Source organism: Euphorbia lathyris, chromosome 7 (assembly GCF_963576675.1).
Source record: "Euphorbia lathyris chromosome 7, ddEupLath1.1, whole genome shotgun sequence".
NCBI lineage: Eukaryota > Viridiplantae > Streptophyta > Magnoliopsida > Malpighiales > Euphorbiaceae > Euphorbia > Euphorbia lathyris.
Window position 1 is genome coordinate 79,879,411 of NC_088916.1, and position 17,062 is coordinate 79,896,472.

A 17,062-nucleotide genomic window follows, 5' to 3' on the forward strand; every position below is an offset into this window, starting at 1 on the left:
AAAAGTAATTTATTCAAAATGTTGCAATAGACCTAAATTCTTAGACCGTTTTAAATTTTAGTTGTTTTAGGTTTATTTTATTTAATGATTTTTAAAAAATAAACCGGGGTATCTTGGTTCCCAATTGGACCGCCGGTCAATTTCAATTCAAGCTGAGTCATTGAAGATTCAAAAACCCATGAAGACCTAGACCGGAGATCTGGCTGCAAGGACAGATTTAGTAGGTTTGAGCATCCACTGATGGTGAGAAAGCGCAAAAAAATTCCATAAAACATTAAAAATAGCTTATTACCTTTTCAGCCTCTCAAGTTGTTTCAATATTGCAGCTGACCCTCCGAACTTAGACTTGTGACAACTGACTATCTCAATTTGTTTAATTGAAACAAATAACCCATAAAATAGGCCAATTGGAAAAAATAACTCATCAAGTTGCTTATTCGAAACAAATAACCCTAAACCAAAAAAAAAACTTTCAACATAATATTACATCAGAAATAAAAGATTTCCAAAATATCGGTTGCTACATCTAACTAATCTATTTATACATTAACTAAAGGTAAAAAAAAACTCACGAAATCACAAATATTAACCTATTTGAGGAATTATTTGTTTCAAATAAGCAAAATGAGGGAATTAGTTGTCACAAGTCTAAGTTCGGGGGTCAGTTGTAGTATTGGGACAACTTAAAGGATTGGAAACATTGTATATGATACACTTACATGCTTAGATTGGAAGCCATAAGAACCAATCTTAAAGACAGTTTCCATTTAAGGGCCGGGGGCCCCAAAATTTAAGATGTGCTTAGTCAAATATAGATATTAACTTAAATTAAAAAAAATAATAACATAATTTAATAAGATTTATTTACACTTTTTCATTACATTGAGTACGTATGTGATTTAGATATTCAACCATTCAAAATTTACAATCTTAATACAAAATTCTATTAATTATTAAGGGTTTAAGAAAAATTTAGCACAAGGCCTCAAAAAGTTTAAGACGACACTGCTTTAGGACCGCTCCTTGCTCAGGCCTTCTACCCCGGCGCCACCCACTCCGGACCGGTCGTTACAGACCCATCAACTTCAGCTTGGTTCGTCCCCGAACCACACATCGTATGTGGAGAGTCGGCCCTCATACCAATTGTAACATCCTGGTCAATACCATGTAGATATTGCCTCTTTGGCCCAAATCCAACACCTTGTACCTCACGCTTTAAAACGTGTCTGCATTTATTGGATTATCATCTTAATAATAAGCCCTAATCACTTTCTCTCCATTTCTAACGTGGGATTCAGTTCATTCATACCCCCTATCGCCATCCTTTAGACCGTTCCTTGCTCAGGCCTTCTACCCCGACACCACCCACTCCGAACTGGATCGTTACACTGAAAAGATTGTATACCATACACTTACATGCTTAGATTGGAAGTCATAGGAACCAATCTTAAAGACACAGTTTCCATTTAAACATAAACTTTCAACTACTTTACTTGAAAGCAACACTTCAAACATATACATATATATATATATATATATATATATATATATACATACACATATATAAACCAAAACTCCATCAAACATTCAAATTAAAATCACCATTATTCCAATGTCTATCTCAATCTCATCCTATTCTCTCATCTTCCTCATCATAACCCTCTCATCCATCTCTTCAAATCCTCTCATCTCCGCCCATGATGATTTCTCAATCACAGGCTACACAGCCGAAGACATATCATCCAACGACAAACTAATCGATCTTTTCGAGTCGTGGCTATCGAGATTCGGGAAGGTTTACGACAGCATTGAAGAGAAGTTGCAGAGATTTGACATTTTTAAAGATAACTTGTTTCATATTGATGAGACTAATAAGAAGGTTGGTCAGAATTACTGGCTTGGACTCAATGAGTTTGCTGATTTGAGCCATGATGAGTTCAAGAAGATGTATCTTGGTTTGAAGGTTGAGGAACCAAGAAGAAGAGATTGTAATTCTGAAGAATTTAGTTATAAAGATGTTGATGTTCATCAGATTCCTAAATCTGTTGATTGGAGGAAGAAAGGTGCTGTTACTAGTGTTAAGAACCAAGGTTCTTGTGGTAAGTGTTCAAAAAATTTAAACCGTTTTGATTGGTCGGGTGTATTACATTCGGTGTACTAGAAGTTCTCGTATTCTCGGTTTTCGTCATTTGCAAACAGGTTCCCGAGGTTTAAAACGGTATAAATAAGAGTCTGTGGTAAACGGTGTTACTAAAGAAGAGATTTTTTTTCGGATTTTTAAGTTGTTTTTAGAAGAGACTATAAAAAAAGTAAAAAAACACGAAAAATTCTTTATTTGGTAACCATGTTTACTATAGATCCTTGTTTGTTTAGTTTTAAGAATCAAGGTTCGAGTGGTAAGTGTGTTCGAAACAATAAAAAATGGTTTTGATTGGTCTGGTGTATTATACTCTTTGTTTAGTAGATGTATTCGGTTTAGCTAAGAGGATAGTTAAAGTTAAATAATAGTGTATAGAGTCTGGGGTAAATAACGTTACTAAATTAGAGGGGTTTTTCGGATTTTTAAGTTGTTTTCAGAAGATATTAAAAAAAAATAGTCAAAAAAATACGAAAAATTCTTTATTTGGTAACAATGTTTACCACATACCCTTGTTTGTACAATTTTAAATCTCGAGGACCTATTGGAAATAGCAAAAACCACGTGTTTTTTTAAATATAATTTATCCTAGTATTTACATATAGATATATAGGAATAAGGTTATTTGTTCATAACGTTTTCGGAGAGGTTTATCGTATGTCATTGACGTAGGAAACGGTAAAAAGTTGTTCTCAATGTTTATGACGTAGAGCAATTTTGAGATTAGTTAGCAGCAGAGTCATCATTTGATTGCTTGGAGTGTAAAAAATAAATACAAACCATATAGGCTGGGCTTAAATATGTTCTTTGTTTCGTTTCCATTGCCTAGGCCACAATTATATCGTTTGGCCTGGACTAAGGAAAAAAAGGATGCATAACTCTTAATTGATTGAGTACCTCATAGATGAAGATGGAGAGTAGGGAGAGACGGAACCACCCTTAAACGATGACTTCTGATAACGAGAGATGTGCCACATCTATGTGCACCTCTCCTTTGCTTTGGGTCCTAATAGAAGTCTCCTTTTATGCGTTTTGTTATCTAGATCCAAAATTGCTCCGTATAAACTTCTTCGAGCTTTAAATTGCTTCAAGTTTGGAACGTTAAGAATATCAACGCTTCTCCAAATATATTAGAGTCAATTTGGATCTTATCCCTAGATATATAATTCGCACACTCTGCACATAAATAGAGGGTGAGGGAGAAAATGTACGTGGTCTGTTGATCCTCCAACCATTAGATGATGTTTAGAGTTTGTTTGAATAGGGTAACAGAGGAGTTATTGTTAGTGATCATGTATTAAAACTATTTTTGGATCTTACGGATTAGTTTAAGTTTTCAAGTTAAACGACTCTTGGTTATAGTATATATTAGAGCTTTTCAGATTAAGTAATCGACACTTTAAATCCTAATAATCTCATTTGTTGTTGAATTTGCACTATATAATATAGCGAGTCCATGTTTTACATGTTTCAATATTAGCGGGAATTTGGTTTCATGGCAATTATAAAAGGGAGGTAAATAGAGTTTTGGAGCGACTCTTAAATAACACGATTTCAAACCTCGACTTCTTAATCTAAGAAGCTTTTAATATAATTATAACGTAACCATTTGATCTAATAATGATTTAATATGTATTTGCATCTATACAGGTAGTTGTTGGGCATTTTCAACTGTAGCGGCAGTAGAGGGTATAAATCAGATAGTAACCGGGAACTTGACATCTCTATCAGAACAAGAACTAATAGATTGTGACACGACCTATAACAACGGGTGCAATGGAGGACTTATGGATTACGCATTTACCTATATAGTTGCCAGCGGTGGACTGTATAAGGAGCAAGATTACCCTTACATCATGGAAGAGGGAACTTGTGAGATGACCAAAGTAAGAACATCAAATTCTGTTAGAAAACTAGTTTTTTGACAAAATTCTAACACGATTTATAAGGACAGTCGTCTTGATACGACATGTTTAATGCTATTATCATATATGTATCATTTATATTGCATATAATTATAGAACATATAAATTGCGTAGCACAATTATATGATAATTTATTTTAACATTCCGAATTATATATGTTTTACAGGGAGAATCAGACATTGTAACCATAAGTGGGTACCATGATGTGCCCCGAAATAGTGAAGAGAGCCTATTGAAGGCACTTGCGAACCAACCCCTTAGCGTTGCCATTGATGCTTCTGGTAGAGACTTTCAGTTCTATAGTGGGGTAAGTCAATGATTAATTATTTTTTCTCTTTATTTTACGCATTTATTATAATTAGATTTTCTGGGTGACCGGTTCAACCAGTTGGATCACCGGTTTTTGAACGGTTTTATGAGGTGTAACAAAATAGCTACTTTCGGACCGGAATACCTACCGGGTCCGGTTCAACTTGGTTGAACCGACCGGGCCGGACCGAGTTTGATAACATCACATCAATCGAATGACGAATTATGAAGATTAGTTTCATAATATAAATACTTATTGTATGATTTTCAAGTAAAAACTCTAATTTGCAATCACAAAGAAAACATTTGAGAGATGAGAGGAAGGTCTTTCTGTTTCTTAGTTTTACCGTAACTAACCTTAAAAAAACGTTTTTTCTTCTTCTTTATATAGAGAATGAAAAGTCATGATGAAAAGTCATGTCTTTTTATTCAATCGGGTCGGATCTCATCAAGAGTGACCCACATGAAATATCCAACCATATTGATATTATATATATTATATATATATATATATTACAATACTAAAATATAATATTATGTATATATATTTGTAATATAATTTAAAAAAGAAAAATGTATTAAAGAAATCGACCTATTTGATCCGACTCGAGATTTAATTTTTAAGTTTAAATTTAATTAAATTGGTAGCGGGCTGAAATGAATTTAAATAATGGAATGTTTTTAGGGTAAGTTATATGAAAATAACAAATGATAATAATAATTACAATCTAATTATATTATGAAATCTTATAAGTAATAACTTAATTCTCAAAATGTCAAATAAATAACTTAATTCTCAAAATGTCAAATAAATAACTACTAGATCACTCAATTTTTTTTGGATAAATTCCAAAAAAACCCTCTGTGGTTTCACTTATTGACAAAAAAGGATCTGTGCTTTTTCTTTTGTCAAAATGGGGATTGTGTTTAAGACCGTTAACCAATACGCGAAAAAACAGCTAACCCCGTCAACTGAGCTGACGTAGCAGAGGGTATTTTTATCCAGTTTTTTTTCTTTCATATAAAATGTCTCACTTTCCATCAATAATCGATCACCAATTCAATTTAGGGTTTCCCCCCAATTTCTTCATAGATTGAGAAATCCTGGAAGTTAAATCCTAAATTGGGGAAAAACCCTAAATTGAATTGGTGATCGATTATTGATGGAAAGGGATGCCTTTTATATGAAAGAAAAAAAAACTGGATAAAAATACCCACTGTCACGTCAGCTCAGTTGGCGGGGTTAGCTGTTTTTCCGCGTTTTGGTTAACGGTCTTAAACACAATCCCCATTTTGACAAAAGAAAAAACACAGATCCTTTTTTGTCAATAAGTGAAACCACAGGGTTTTTTTTTTTGAAATTTACCCTTTTTTTTCAAATTTCATTAACTGCTTCAATTTCATAAAATAAAAAAGAAATATGAGTTTTTGATAATAATTCCGTTACGCGGGCAGGCCCGAAATATAAATATTGTCTTAGTTATAATCGTATGTATTGTAAAAATAGCTGTATATGTTACTATTATATAATTATATGAATTAATTGATTAATCAACCTTAATTTTGTAGGGTGTATTTGATGGTCATTGTGGAACTGGGCTAGATCATGGAGTGGCAGCCGTTGGATATGGATCAGTCAAGGGCTTAGATTACATCATTGTTAAGAATTCTTGGGGATCTAAATGGGGAGAAAAGGGTTTTATAAGGATGAAAAGGAAAATTGGCAAGCCTGAGGGCATTTGTGGAATCTACAAAATGGCCTCTTATCCCACTAAAAATAAATGATTTATTTTTTCATATGATAACATACGACATATTTTTAATAGCACGTAACGCTCACACGACGCATGAACGATACGTGTCAATACATGAACGATTGGCATTATTGAAAATATTTAGTATGTTATCATTATTCAATTTATGAGAAATTCTACTATATTCCCGATGTTATATACATGTCCTATCAAATAATAATTTGTACACGTTTATTTCTTAATATCAATCATTTCTTATAAATTAGTATTTATTCATTTTATAATTAGTTGGGTGTATTCAGTGGTGAATACAAAATTGTTCGGTTGGGGAGCCGATTTTACACGTAGTGTGTAAAAAAAATTTTGTTTACTAAATTGAACTTGTTCAAATTGTTTTCGTATATATACGTGTTATAATCGGAGTGGTCAAGAACCAATTTTTAAGTACCAATGTAAAACTTGTAAAAAAGCAGCTATATTATGTTAAAGATTCTTAACATATAAAAAAATTGTGTCTAATAGAAAAAATCGGATTTAGGGACGGCCTAATAGGCTCAAAAAAAATAAAAATTTGGATTTAAAAAGGACCTAACATGCCAAAAAAAATTAGAAATTTGGATTCAATGAGGGTCTAACTGGCCCAAAAAATTAGAATTTTGGATTTAAAAAACCTAACATGCAAAAAAAAAAAAAATTGGAATTTTGGATTTAGAGAAAGTCTAACGGGACTTGGTAAGTTTTGCCTATTGGCATGGCACCCGGAAATTTTTAAATAACATATCACACATTTATAGTTAGCTTTAAAAACCAATTACACACATATAGTTGATATTAAAAACATATTACACACTTAAAGTTGGTTCATTCGGACCTCATGCATACAAAATCATTGATCTGTCATTTTTGACATATAAGATGACATACAGAATGAACTAATATGTTTTTTTTTTCTATAGCACTCGCATGCGATCTCGTCTGTCAAAGATGACAGATCAACGATTTTGTGTGAAAGAGGTCCGAATGAGCCAACTATAGGTGTTTGATAGGTTTTTAAAGCCAACTATAAATATGTGATATGTTATTTAAAAAGTTCAGGATGCTAATAGAAAAACTTATCAAGTTTAAAGGTGTAAATATGCATTAAGTCTAGTTTTAATCTTCTACATGGGAAGAGCTGAAGAAAACATTGGGTTATGCAAACAATAATTAATTAATTAGAGCATATACTTGATTTAGCATATACTTGATTCATTTCCATAAAAAACTATTTCAGAAAATTAGCATGGAACATATCATTAAATAATTATACAAATTAATTGACTTTTTATATCAATCTAAAGGGTGTTTTTCGAGTCTCGAATCGAGAAATCGAACAAACTATAAAAGAAAATTGACTTTATGCATATACCTAAATGCCACAATATTGAAGGAAACACACGCAAAGAATTACATTCATAATAGAAAAATAGTATATTTCGATATAATTAATTAAAAAATTGCAATCCAGAAGTATATTAGAGGAGCTTGAATCTGCACCTCTAATGTCATAGATCATGATACATCAATGATAGACAGTGATTGAAACTGTATTTGGCACAACGGTGGAAAACAAATTCCACCCAGAATCGATGTTAGATGTGATTAACCAAAAAACAAATCGAACATAGAAAAACATATGAACAATAAAATTAGAAATTAAAAGGAAAGAGTTAGACAAATCTGAGACTTGTATTAGCAGTTACCTTAAGACATATGTCGTCGCTATTGACGATCGTCTCCCAGGATACAACAGATTACACAAAAGAACTTCTACCGTGTGTAGACTCGTTATCACCGGAGTAGAAAAATAAGAACATTATGATAAAGTTTTTTCAACAACCTTTTCAACAACTTATGAATTTGACAATCCATTCTATATAAATATAATTCGAAAGAATATGTCTTTTCACGAACGACTGTACACGGACAGACACGACTGTTCACGTACGAACATGATTCTTCACGACGGACACGACTATTCATGAAATGAGGCGTATGTTGGTATTTAAATTAATATATAATTTTATTCAAAATTTTCCAACAATAGACTCCAGATTCATTTTCTCCAAGAATGACTTCGTAATCTTTCAATGAGCTAGATCTATGTGATGGTAGACAAAACTCTTCTGTTTTTCCATGAAAGAAAACAACCCACAACCACCCATATAGGGTGAAAGACCATGACCACCCATATATAGAGAAATACACGAAAAAAGAAAAAAACTTTAAATAAAAGAGAAACTATCAAACCCACCATAATAGTAGATTGATCAAAAAATTATGAAATAAAGAAAAAAGCAAAACAAAGTAAAAAAGTGGCTTATCTTTTGTACGAGCATGAAACATATGATTGGCAGTGAGATAAATTGCACTAACATTATTTTACCAAAGTTGTATAGGACGTCGGTATACCTAAGGTCTTACATTAAATGTAACCAAAGCAGCTCAACTGTGGCAATTACTACAACTTTATATTCACTTTCAATAGAAGACCAGAAAATCGTTGGTTGCTTTCGAGTATGCCAAGAGACAAGGATGTTGCCTAAGCAGATACATTACGCACTAGTAGATCGTTGATTATCTGGACATCCAGTCCAGTTACTATCAGAATAATAATTAAAAAACTAAATTAGTGTAGGCGAGAAAACAAAGCCGAAACCCATAGTACCATGAACATAACGAAGAAATCGCTTGACACTTTTCTAATGTTCGTCAGTCGGACAGTGAAGAAACTGATATAGTTTATTGACTGAGAATGCAATAGCAGGACAAGTCAAAGTAAGATATTGAAGGCTTGTCAACTTTGTATGCTCTTTTCATGATGTTTCAGGTGTTCGTGCCCAAATTAATATAAATCCATATTTCTATGTTTTATTATTGTCTTATACTTTTGTCCTTCAATTCAATTAACAATTCAATTACATGCTTGTTTGCTTGCCTCTTAGTTTGATTTTACTTCAATCACTTTACTTTAAAGTTCGAAAGCTCGCGAGTAGAATTGGGCTTGAAGACTCATTTATAGGTTTATGAACAAACTCATTAAGAAGCTCGATTATAATATTCATGAACACACTCTTGAGCAAGCTTAGTTTGATTATTTTTTAAATAATAACTAGTTTTTGACCCGTGAGATGCACATATTAATCTTAATATATAAATATTAACAAAAATATAATTTAATAATTACAATTAATGATATAAAGGTGCTATATAAATTAAATATTATTATTTTATTTTCACATTTAATTTAAATAATCTTTTTATAAATAAATATAATAATATAACTAAAGTTAATATATTATATTTTATATTATATTTTTTATCAGTAAAAAAGGAGGAAGTGACACCTCAGCTCAATCGTTACTGTTTTATATTATATATATATATATATATATATATATATATATATATATATATATTTCTATAAAGGGGGAAATGTAAAATAACGTAGTTTTATAGGGTTCAAAACCACGTGGTTTTTGTATTAAAGAAATTTCAAATGAACATAAATAAATAAATAGTTGGTCAAGTTCGTTAAAATTTTCTAACGAATTGAACATGAGTTGGTCAAAAATTGACTCGATTCTATTACAGTCGTAGTTAAAACATAAAAAAAAGGTAAAATAGGAGAACTACTTTAGAATCAAATACCCTCTCAATTAACATCTATTATATATACATTAAAACTTAAAGTCGAAATGCAAATTTTCTAACTAAAAAAATATCTTTTATAACTTAAATTTGAATGTTCATGACATGACAATTTATACATGACAAAATTCTATCCTCGTACTAATTCACCGCTAAAGCTCAATACTTAAAAGACTAACTTACTCAACCAATCAATTAAACACGTTTATTTCTTAATACCAATTAATTTATCACATCAGTCTTTTTAATTGGTTGAATATATTACTCTCATACTCTAAATAATATATATCTATATACATATATATATTAAAGAGGGCGAGCCTTGGCGCAACGGTAAAACGTTGTTGTCGTGTGACCAGAGGTCACGGGTTCGAGTCTTAGGAGCGGTCTCTTGCCAATTAAATTGGCAAGGGAAGGCTTGCCCCCAATACACCCTTGTGGTGGGACCCCTCCCCGGACCCTCGCTCAGCGGGGACGCGTAATGCGACCGGACCGCCCTTTATACATATATATATTAAGATGGAAAATTTGACGCTTCTTCGTAAAACAAGTTCTCATTCTCTTCTATGGTTCTATTGATCATCTTCCATGGAAATTCCCTGATGCAGAGAATTACACACACAACTTGATCAAAGACTTTATCTTGTCATAAAGGACTTCTCCGGACTTCTAATAACTTGATCAAAGACTTTATCTTAAAGGACTTCTCCAAAAGTTGGACTTCTAATAAAGGAAGGAGTCCCAAAACAGCATGATTTCGGGATCTATTCCTATAAATAGTCAGGTATAGTCATACTCACTTGTATGTTAACATTACAATCTCAGAACTAGTATTTACTATTCAACTCTTGCTAAAATATCTACAGACTTAGGCATCAAAATCTTCCAAATTTCAGCACTCACTAGTCGTCGAACAGCACCGAAAATTTCATGAAAATTGCGTACGTAGCTTTAATTTTAAGGATAAAGTACTAAAATAGGTTTAAGATTTTTGAAAAAATATCAATTTAATAGGCTCCACGTATAAAATAGCACTAATGTAGGCTTAACGTTTAAAAAAGAGTATCAATTTAGTTTCGATAACGAAACGTGACACATGAATCATATTACTCTGTTAAATTCAGAACTCAACGGATTAATATGAATGACGTCTCACGTTCCGTTATCGATATCTAAATTAATACTATTTTTTAAACATTAACCCTACATTGATGCTATTTTGTAAGTACGTGGAACCTAAACTGATACTTCCAAAAAACCTTAGGCCTGTTTTAGTACCTTATCCCTTAATTTTAGCCGTATAAAAACACCAAAAATATCAACTCAATATCCATAAATCACCAAAAACCAAATACAAACACCTCCCATCAGTGAATTCTGAATCCGTCGCTGATATTCTCTATCGATCATCTTCATCCTCATCAATCTCATTATCCTCTAATGATCTCCCCATAGTTTCAGGAGTATAAAGATAACTCAAAACCATACCCAAAACACAAACAACCCCCAAAACCACCAAAGTAACCGTCATTGCCTTATTTTTAGGAACAAGAACATCATCAACCATATCTTTCTCATCAGTAGCCCACAAAACCCCTAAACTCCCAACCAAAGCACCCAATTTCCCAACAGCCCCAGCAATCCCATGACAAGTTGACCTAAACCTCGCCGGAAAAAGCTCCGCCGGAACAATAAACGTAGTAGTATTCGGTCCAAAATTAGCAAAGAAGAAAGTAAGACCATACAGAACTAAAAAACCAGCATTAGTATTATCTCTCCAATGGCTATAAGAAATCCCAAGAGCAAAATAAACTAATCCCATGGAGAAAAACCCTGTGATTTGAATCTTTCTTCTTCCGATTCTATCTATGAAAAACACAGTGAAGTAATAACCTGGAATTGTTGCGGAGATTGCTACAATGGCTTGGAATGCGGCGATTTTGAAGGATTCTTGGTAAACGTTGTCGTTTTCGAGTTTGAGGAATTGACTGTAGATTTGGGATTGGAAGAGGTTGCTGCTGTAGAAGACGATGTCGAGGAGAAACCAGTTGATTGAGCAAGAGAAGAGGTCGCGGCCATGGCGGCGGAGGAATTTTTTGGAGAAAAGGGGGTAAGTTTGACGATCTTGGAGGAGGATTTCTTCTTCTGCTATTTGTGACATTGATACATCTAGGACTTTTTCCATGTCTTTTGCTGCTTGGAGGACATTGTTTTCTACTAGAGCTGTGTATCTGAAGTTGCGAAGAAAACTCACATGAAATAGTGAAATTAAGAGAAGATATAAATTTGAAATTGCATAGTGAAGTTTAGGAGACGTTTTCGGTGAATTTGCAGATTTAAAAATAATTCAAAGTTAGGCTTAATGCATATATACACACCAAAACTTCACAAATTTTGACTAATGGCACCCTGAACTTTTAAAATAACCTATCATATATCTATAGTTGCCTTTAAAAACCTATCGCACACCTATAGTTGGCTTTAAAAACCTATCACACACCTATAGTTGGCTCATTTGGACCTCTTACAGACAAAATCGTTGATCTTTCGTCTTTGACGGATGAGGTGGCATACCGAACGAGATGGTATGCGTGTTATAGAAAAAAAGAAAAGCGCGTGAGTTCGTTCGGTATGCCACCTCATCCGTCAAAGACGAAAGATCAACGATTTTGTCTGTAGGAGGTCCGAATGAGCCAACTATAGGTGTGCGATAGGTTTTTAAAGCCAACTATAGATGTGTGATAGGTTATTTTAAAAGTTAAGGGTGCTAATAGGCAAAACGTGCCAAGTTCAAGGGTGTAAATATGCATTAAGCCTCAAATTTAACTTTAATATTTCCAAATAGGAGAACGATCAAAAATACATCTAACTTTTAGAGCTAGAAGCAATTAAAATGATGCAATTTTATTTATAACGTTGAAAGTTCATAAGTTGGCTCAATTTCAGACATTATTATAAAACACATATATTTTGTTTTTTATTCTTCACAAATTCCATATCATTTGGTTGTAAGAAAATTCATATTTTTTGTGATTTAATAATAAAATTGGAGATTAATATTTATAAATTTAGCTAAATATTTAATTTTTTTTGTCCAACTCGTATAAAAAAACAGTATAGTTTTTATTTTTTTATTTTTAAGAAAAATTTACATCTGATCATATGTTCGTGATCTGTTATTAATTAGTGATAAAATGACGCATTATGTGATGCTTAGATTACAAAATTCATGACCAAGAAAACAGTTTGATGAATAATTTCTCAAATTGACCAAACTTGTCAATAGTAGAGGTAAAATTGCTCTTAGCTGCCAACGTTAGAGATAAAATTGTTCCTAACTGTAAATGTTGAGAGTATTTTTACACCAGATCCCTTCTAAATAAGATCAAATTTAGCCCGTACATTACTAAAATTTGAAAAATTATGACTTGAATATTATTTAAGTGTGTTCCAAATAAACAAATGTGTCTAAGATATTTAATGTATTACTAACATGATTACAAAAAAACGTCTGCTGAAATACTAATTTGACACGTATAAATTAATTACAATTTTTTTTTTGTCAAAGAGTTTAAAATGTTTATTGTGTTGCTAATATATAGTTACAAAAAATGTATGAAACTTCTTAAATTTATCGACAAAATTGTTTGGAAGGCCGATGTGACAGTTAAAATAACAGTAAAATCAGCATTTTCAAAATTTTAATAATATATGGCTAAAATTGATTTTGCTTGAAAACGTTATGGTTAAATTTAAATCATTTTGTATGCTAGGACCAAATCGAGCTTCACCGAAAAAATTGATTTTTCTCGGACCCGGGAAAATTTTGTCTTGGGAAAAATATATATTTTACGATGTTTGACTACAACAGCGGAAAACGAAAAAAAAAAATAGATGATTATTATTTTCAAATGGGTAAAATTTCAAAAACTTAGGAAAATGTTTTTGGGGTAAAATTTTTATTCAATTGCTTCATAAATTTTTACTGTTGATCTTCTCGTTGACTTATTTTACTAAATAAATAAATATTAAAAAATAAAAAATAAAAATATTTTTCTTCATGATATTTTCTAGCAAACAAACGAGGTCCCATTGTTTAAAAACTTTCGGGATAAGGTGTAAAAATACTCATAATATTAATAGTAAAGAGTAATTTTATCCTTAGCGGTTGCAGCCAATAGCAATTTTATTTAGGGTAAATAATTCTAAGGTCCCTGTATTTTTACCTAATACACTAGTTAGTCCCGGTGTTTTTAGAAATGATTATATAGTCATTCAGTTTTTATTTTCGTCAACTCTTTAGTCCTTATATTTGAGTGAATGGTCAAAATAAACTAAATAAAATTTAAATTACCAAAATGACCCTTTACTGTTTTAATAATAAAGGTGTCTTCTATGCTTACTTTGTTTTTGACAAAGTAAACCTTACTTTGTTTTTTCTACCATTGGATGAGCTTACTTTGTCAAAGTTCATGACCATCCAATGGTGGAAAAAATAAAGTAAGGCTTACTTTGTCAAAAACAAAGTAAGCATAGCCTAACCCAATAATAAAATATTCATTTTTCCTATTTTATGTTTTTTTCCCTTCATAATAATAATCTCTCTAATATTAGTTAATTGTTTTATTTTTTTATTAAAGATTATTAGTTAATTGTTTTATTAATTTTTGTATAATTATAAATTTTAATTTAGTAGTGTAGAACTTATTCATTAAAAAAGATGAATAATAAATATTGTAAAAATTATTAAAATTGGAGTAGAACAATATAAAATTATAAAAGTGATTTTTTTTAAAGAGAATAAGAAATATAATTTTCTTTTTATAATTAATATACACAAGTATAAGATTTTCGGTGTATATATATACTGTCCAAATTTCATTAAAACTATTTTGATTAAATATGAAAACTAGAAGATAAGTTATTTTATTTATATAATTAGGGGCAGTTTTGTACTTTCATATATAAAAATAAATGAAGGGACTAAAGAGTTGATTAAGGTAAAACCTAAGGACCTTATAATGATATGATGGACCTACTAGTTTGTTAAGTAAAAACACATGGACCTTATAATTATTTAATAATTATTTACCATTTTATTTAAAAGGTTGGCAAGTTGGTTCAATTTCAAACATTATTATAAACACAGATATTTTGGTCCTTATTCTACACCTTGTGATTTAATAATAAAATTTAACATTTATAAATTTAGTGAAATATTTGGAATTTTTTTGTTCAACTCATACAAAAATAGTATATTTTTTTAATTTTTCCACGTCTAAATTCTAATCAATTAAATAATGCAGATGTGAAGTGTAGATGATAAAATGTCTGACGAAAATTTCTCAAATTGACACGTAACTTGTCAACGTTAGATGTAAAATTGCACAATTTTAATTATCCCAGAACTTTCCAATGTCAATCAAAATTAAAAAAAAAAAAAACTTTCCAAAGTATAATAGAAAGTGTGAGTTTCAAACTTCAAATGGAAAAAACGTTGTTAAGAGAATTTCATTTCAAAACTTCCTTGTATCCTTCTTCAAAAGTCAACTAAAAGTTGCTGAACATTTTGGTTTTGTCTTTTTAAAGAAAATTTGAAATAATCAAATAAAAAAACTTCAAAATAATCACCACAAAAATCGTTAAAATCAATAGAAACTACTAAGAAGAAAATCAATAAAATAAAAATAAAATTACCTGGCAGTTTCCGGCATCATCATCCGCCAGTAATACGTAAGCCCCGCCGGAATTGCACCGAGCATCAATATCAACCTCCACGCAATATCAGCATCCTCCGGCGTATGATCTTTCGTCAAATCATCAGCCGATATCCAGAACATCTTCAACACAAACATACTCACCATCGCACTAGCCAAAATCCCAAACCCTTGCAAAGAAAAAACTCCGGCGATAAAAGATCCGCGCGTCCTCTTATTCGCAAACTCCGACATAATCGTCGCCGATAAAGGATAATCTCCTCCGATTCCTAACCCCAAAAAGAATCGGAAAAACCCCAAACTCACCAAAACGCAGTTTCTCGTTCTGCAAATCGAAAATCCACAACCTATAGAGCTAATCACCATTAACATCAATGCTAATCCGTAAACGCTTCGTCTTCCTCTCCGATCACCTAATCTTCCGAAAACGACTTGACCGATCGCCGTTCCGAGAAACATCGTGCTGACCATGACGGCGAGGACGGAGGTTTTGATTTGGTACTTTTCAGATTCGTTTTCGTAGTAAATCCGGGCGATGAGTTTCATGATTATTGAGATGCAGAAGAAATCGTAGGCGTCGGTGAAGAGTCCCATGCCGGCGACGATTATTGCTTTGAAGTGGTAAAATTGAGTTTTGGCTGAGTCGAGGGCGGAGAGAACTTTTAGCGACATTTTTTACTTTGTGACGAAAGCTTCAATGGAGAAGATGGAGTCTCTGGTTTTATATACATGAAGGGTCGGATTTGAAAGTATGCTAATCTGACGTCTCGGAGATGATGTGATCGACATTTAAATGTTGACTTTTTGAGAGAGTAGTCCAAGATTCGGTGAGGATGCGAATCAGTGTAAATTTAAATTATTTTTTAGAATAAAGTATAAAAAAATAACTTCATAGATAATTTTAGGTATAATACCAAATCGCTATCTAAACTAAGCCTTTAAAATCAAGGTTTAATGCTTCTTCAGCCCGTTTAACTTGTCCAAATTAGTCATTTTACTCTCCAACTCATCGAATATCCTATTTACCCCTTTAACTTCATAAAAATGGTATTTCTCACCCTCTTAACTTGTCCAAATTTGTCATTTTACCCATTCTTAACTCATCGAATATCCTATTTACCCCCTTAACTCCATAAAAGTGGTATTTCTCACCACTTATGATCTTATTTACCCTCTTAACTCCATAAAAATGGTATTTCTTATCCATTTATAGTAGTCAAAAAAGTTGAAAAGAGAAAGAACGAATAAAAAATACAAATAACAAGAACATTAATATAAATAAGTTAATGTACCAAAATAGGCCTATGATTTTTGGGGAAGTATCAATTTAGGTTCCACTTACAAAATAGCATAAATATAGGTTTAACGTTTAAAAAAAGTTATCAATTTAGGCTTCGACAACGAATTGTAAGGGGTGAAAAATACCACTTTTATGGATTTAAGGGGGTAAATAGAACATTCTATGAGTTGGAGGGATAAATTGACAAGTTGAGGGGGTGAGAAATACCACTTTTATAAAGTTAATGGGGT

The 17,062-nt window shown here is 31.9% G+C and overlaps 2 protein-coding genes across 3 annotated transcripts; one reads left to right on the forward strand and one right to left on the reverse strand.

Moving 5' to 3' along the window:
* Positions 1–1,580: 1,580 nt before the first annotated feature.
* On the forward strand, positions 1,581–6,381 carry LOC136234905 (cysteine protease XCP2-like). 2 transcript variants are annotated; one of them, XM_066024404.1, is made up of 4 exons: positions 1,581–2,099; positions 3,788–4,023; positions 4,229–4,369; positions 5,941–6,381. In XM_066024404.1, the coding sequence occupies exons 1-4, from the start codon at positions 1,613–1,615 to the stop codon at positions 6,154–6,156; spliced, it is 1,080 nt and encodes a 359-aa protein (XP_065880476.1). In that variant the 5' UTR covers positions 1,581–1,612; the 3' UTR covers positions 6,157–6,381. The 2 variants fall into 2 exon arrangements, with proteins under 2 accessions (XP_065880476.1, XP_065880478.1); XM_066024406.1 differs by having other exon boundaries at positions 1,581–2,063.
* Positions 6,382–11,131: 4,750 nt separating this feature from the next.
* Positions 11,132–16,250, reverse strand: LOC136201330 (probable inorganic phosphate transporter 1-8). The gene is made up of 2 exons (XM_065991980.1): positions 15,513–16,250; positions 11,132–12,046 (listed from the first exon to the last, which is right to left on the reverse strand). Exons 1-2 carry the CDS (start codon positions 16,202–16,204, stop codon positions 11,215–11,217), a joined length of 1,524 nt encoding a protein of 507 aa, XP_065848052.1. The 5' UTR covers positions 16,205–16,250; the 3' UTR covers positions 11,132–11,214.
* Between the last annotated feature and the right edge of the window lie 812 nt (positions 16,251–17,062).

Bases quoted from the DNA above. Each gene is read 5' to 3' on its own strand.
- LOC136234905 (XM_066024404.1), top strand. From the start codon at position 1,613: ATGTCTATCTCAATCTCATCCTATTCTCTCATCTTCCTCATCATAACC. The intron at 2,100-3,787 runs GTAAGTGTTCAA...GCATCTATACAG, and splicing joins TAAGAACCAAGGTTCTTGTG to GTAGTTGTTGGGCATTTTCA. The intron at 4,370-5,940 runs GTAAGTCAATGA...TTAATTTTGTAG, and splicing joins ACTTTCAGTTCTATAGTGGG to GGTGTATTTGATGGTCATTG.
- LOC136201330 (XM_065991980.1), bottom strand. From the start codon at position 16,204: ATGTCGCTAAAAGTTCTCTCCGCCCTCGACTCAGCCAAAACTCAATTT. The intron at 12,047-15,512 runs GTAATTTTATTT...TCGCAACTTCAG, and splicing joins ATGATGCCGGAAACTGCCAG to ATACACAGCTCTAGTAGAAA.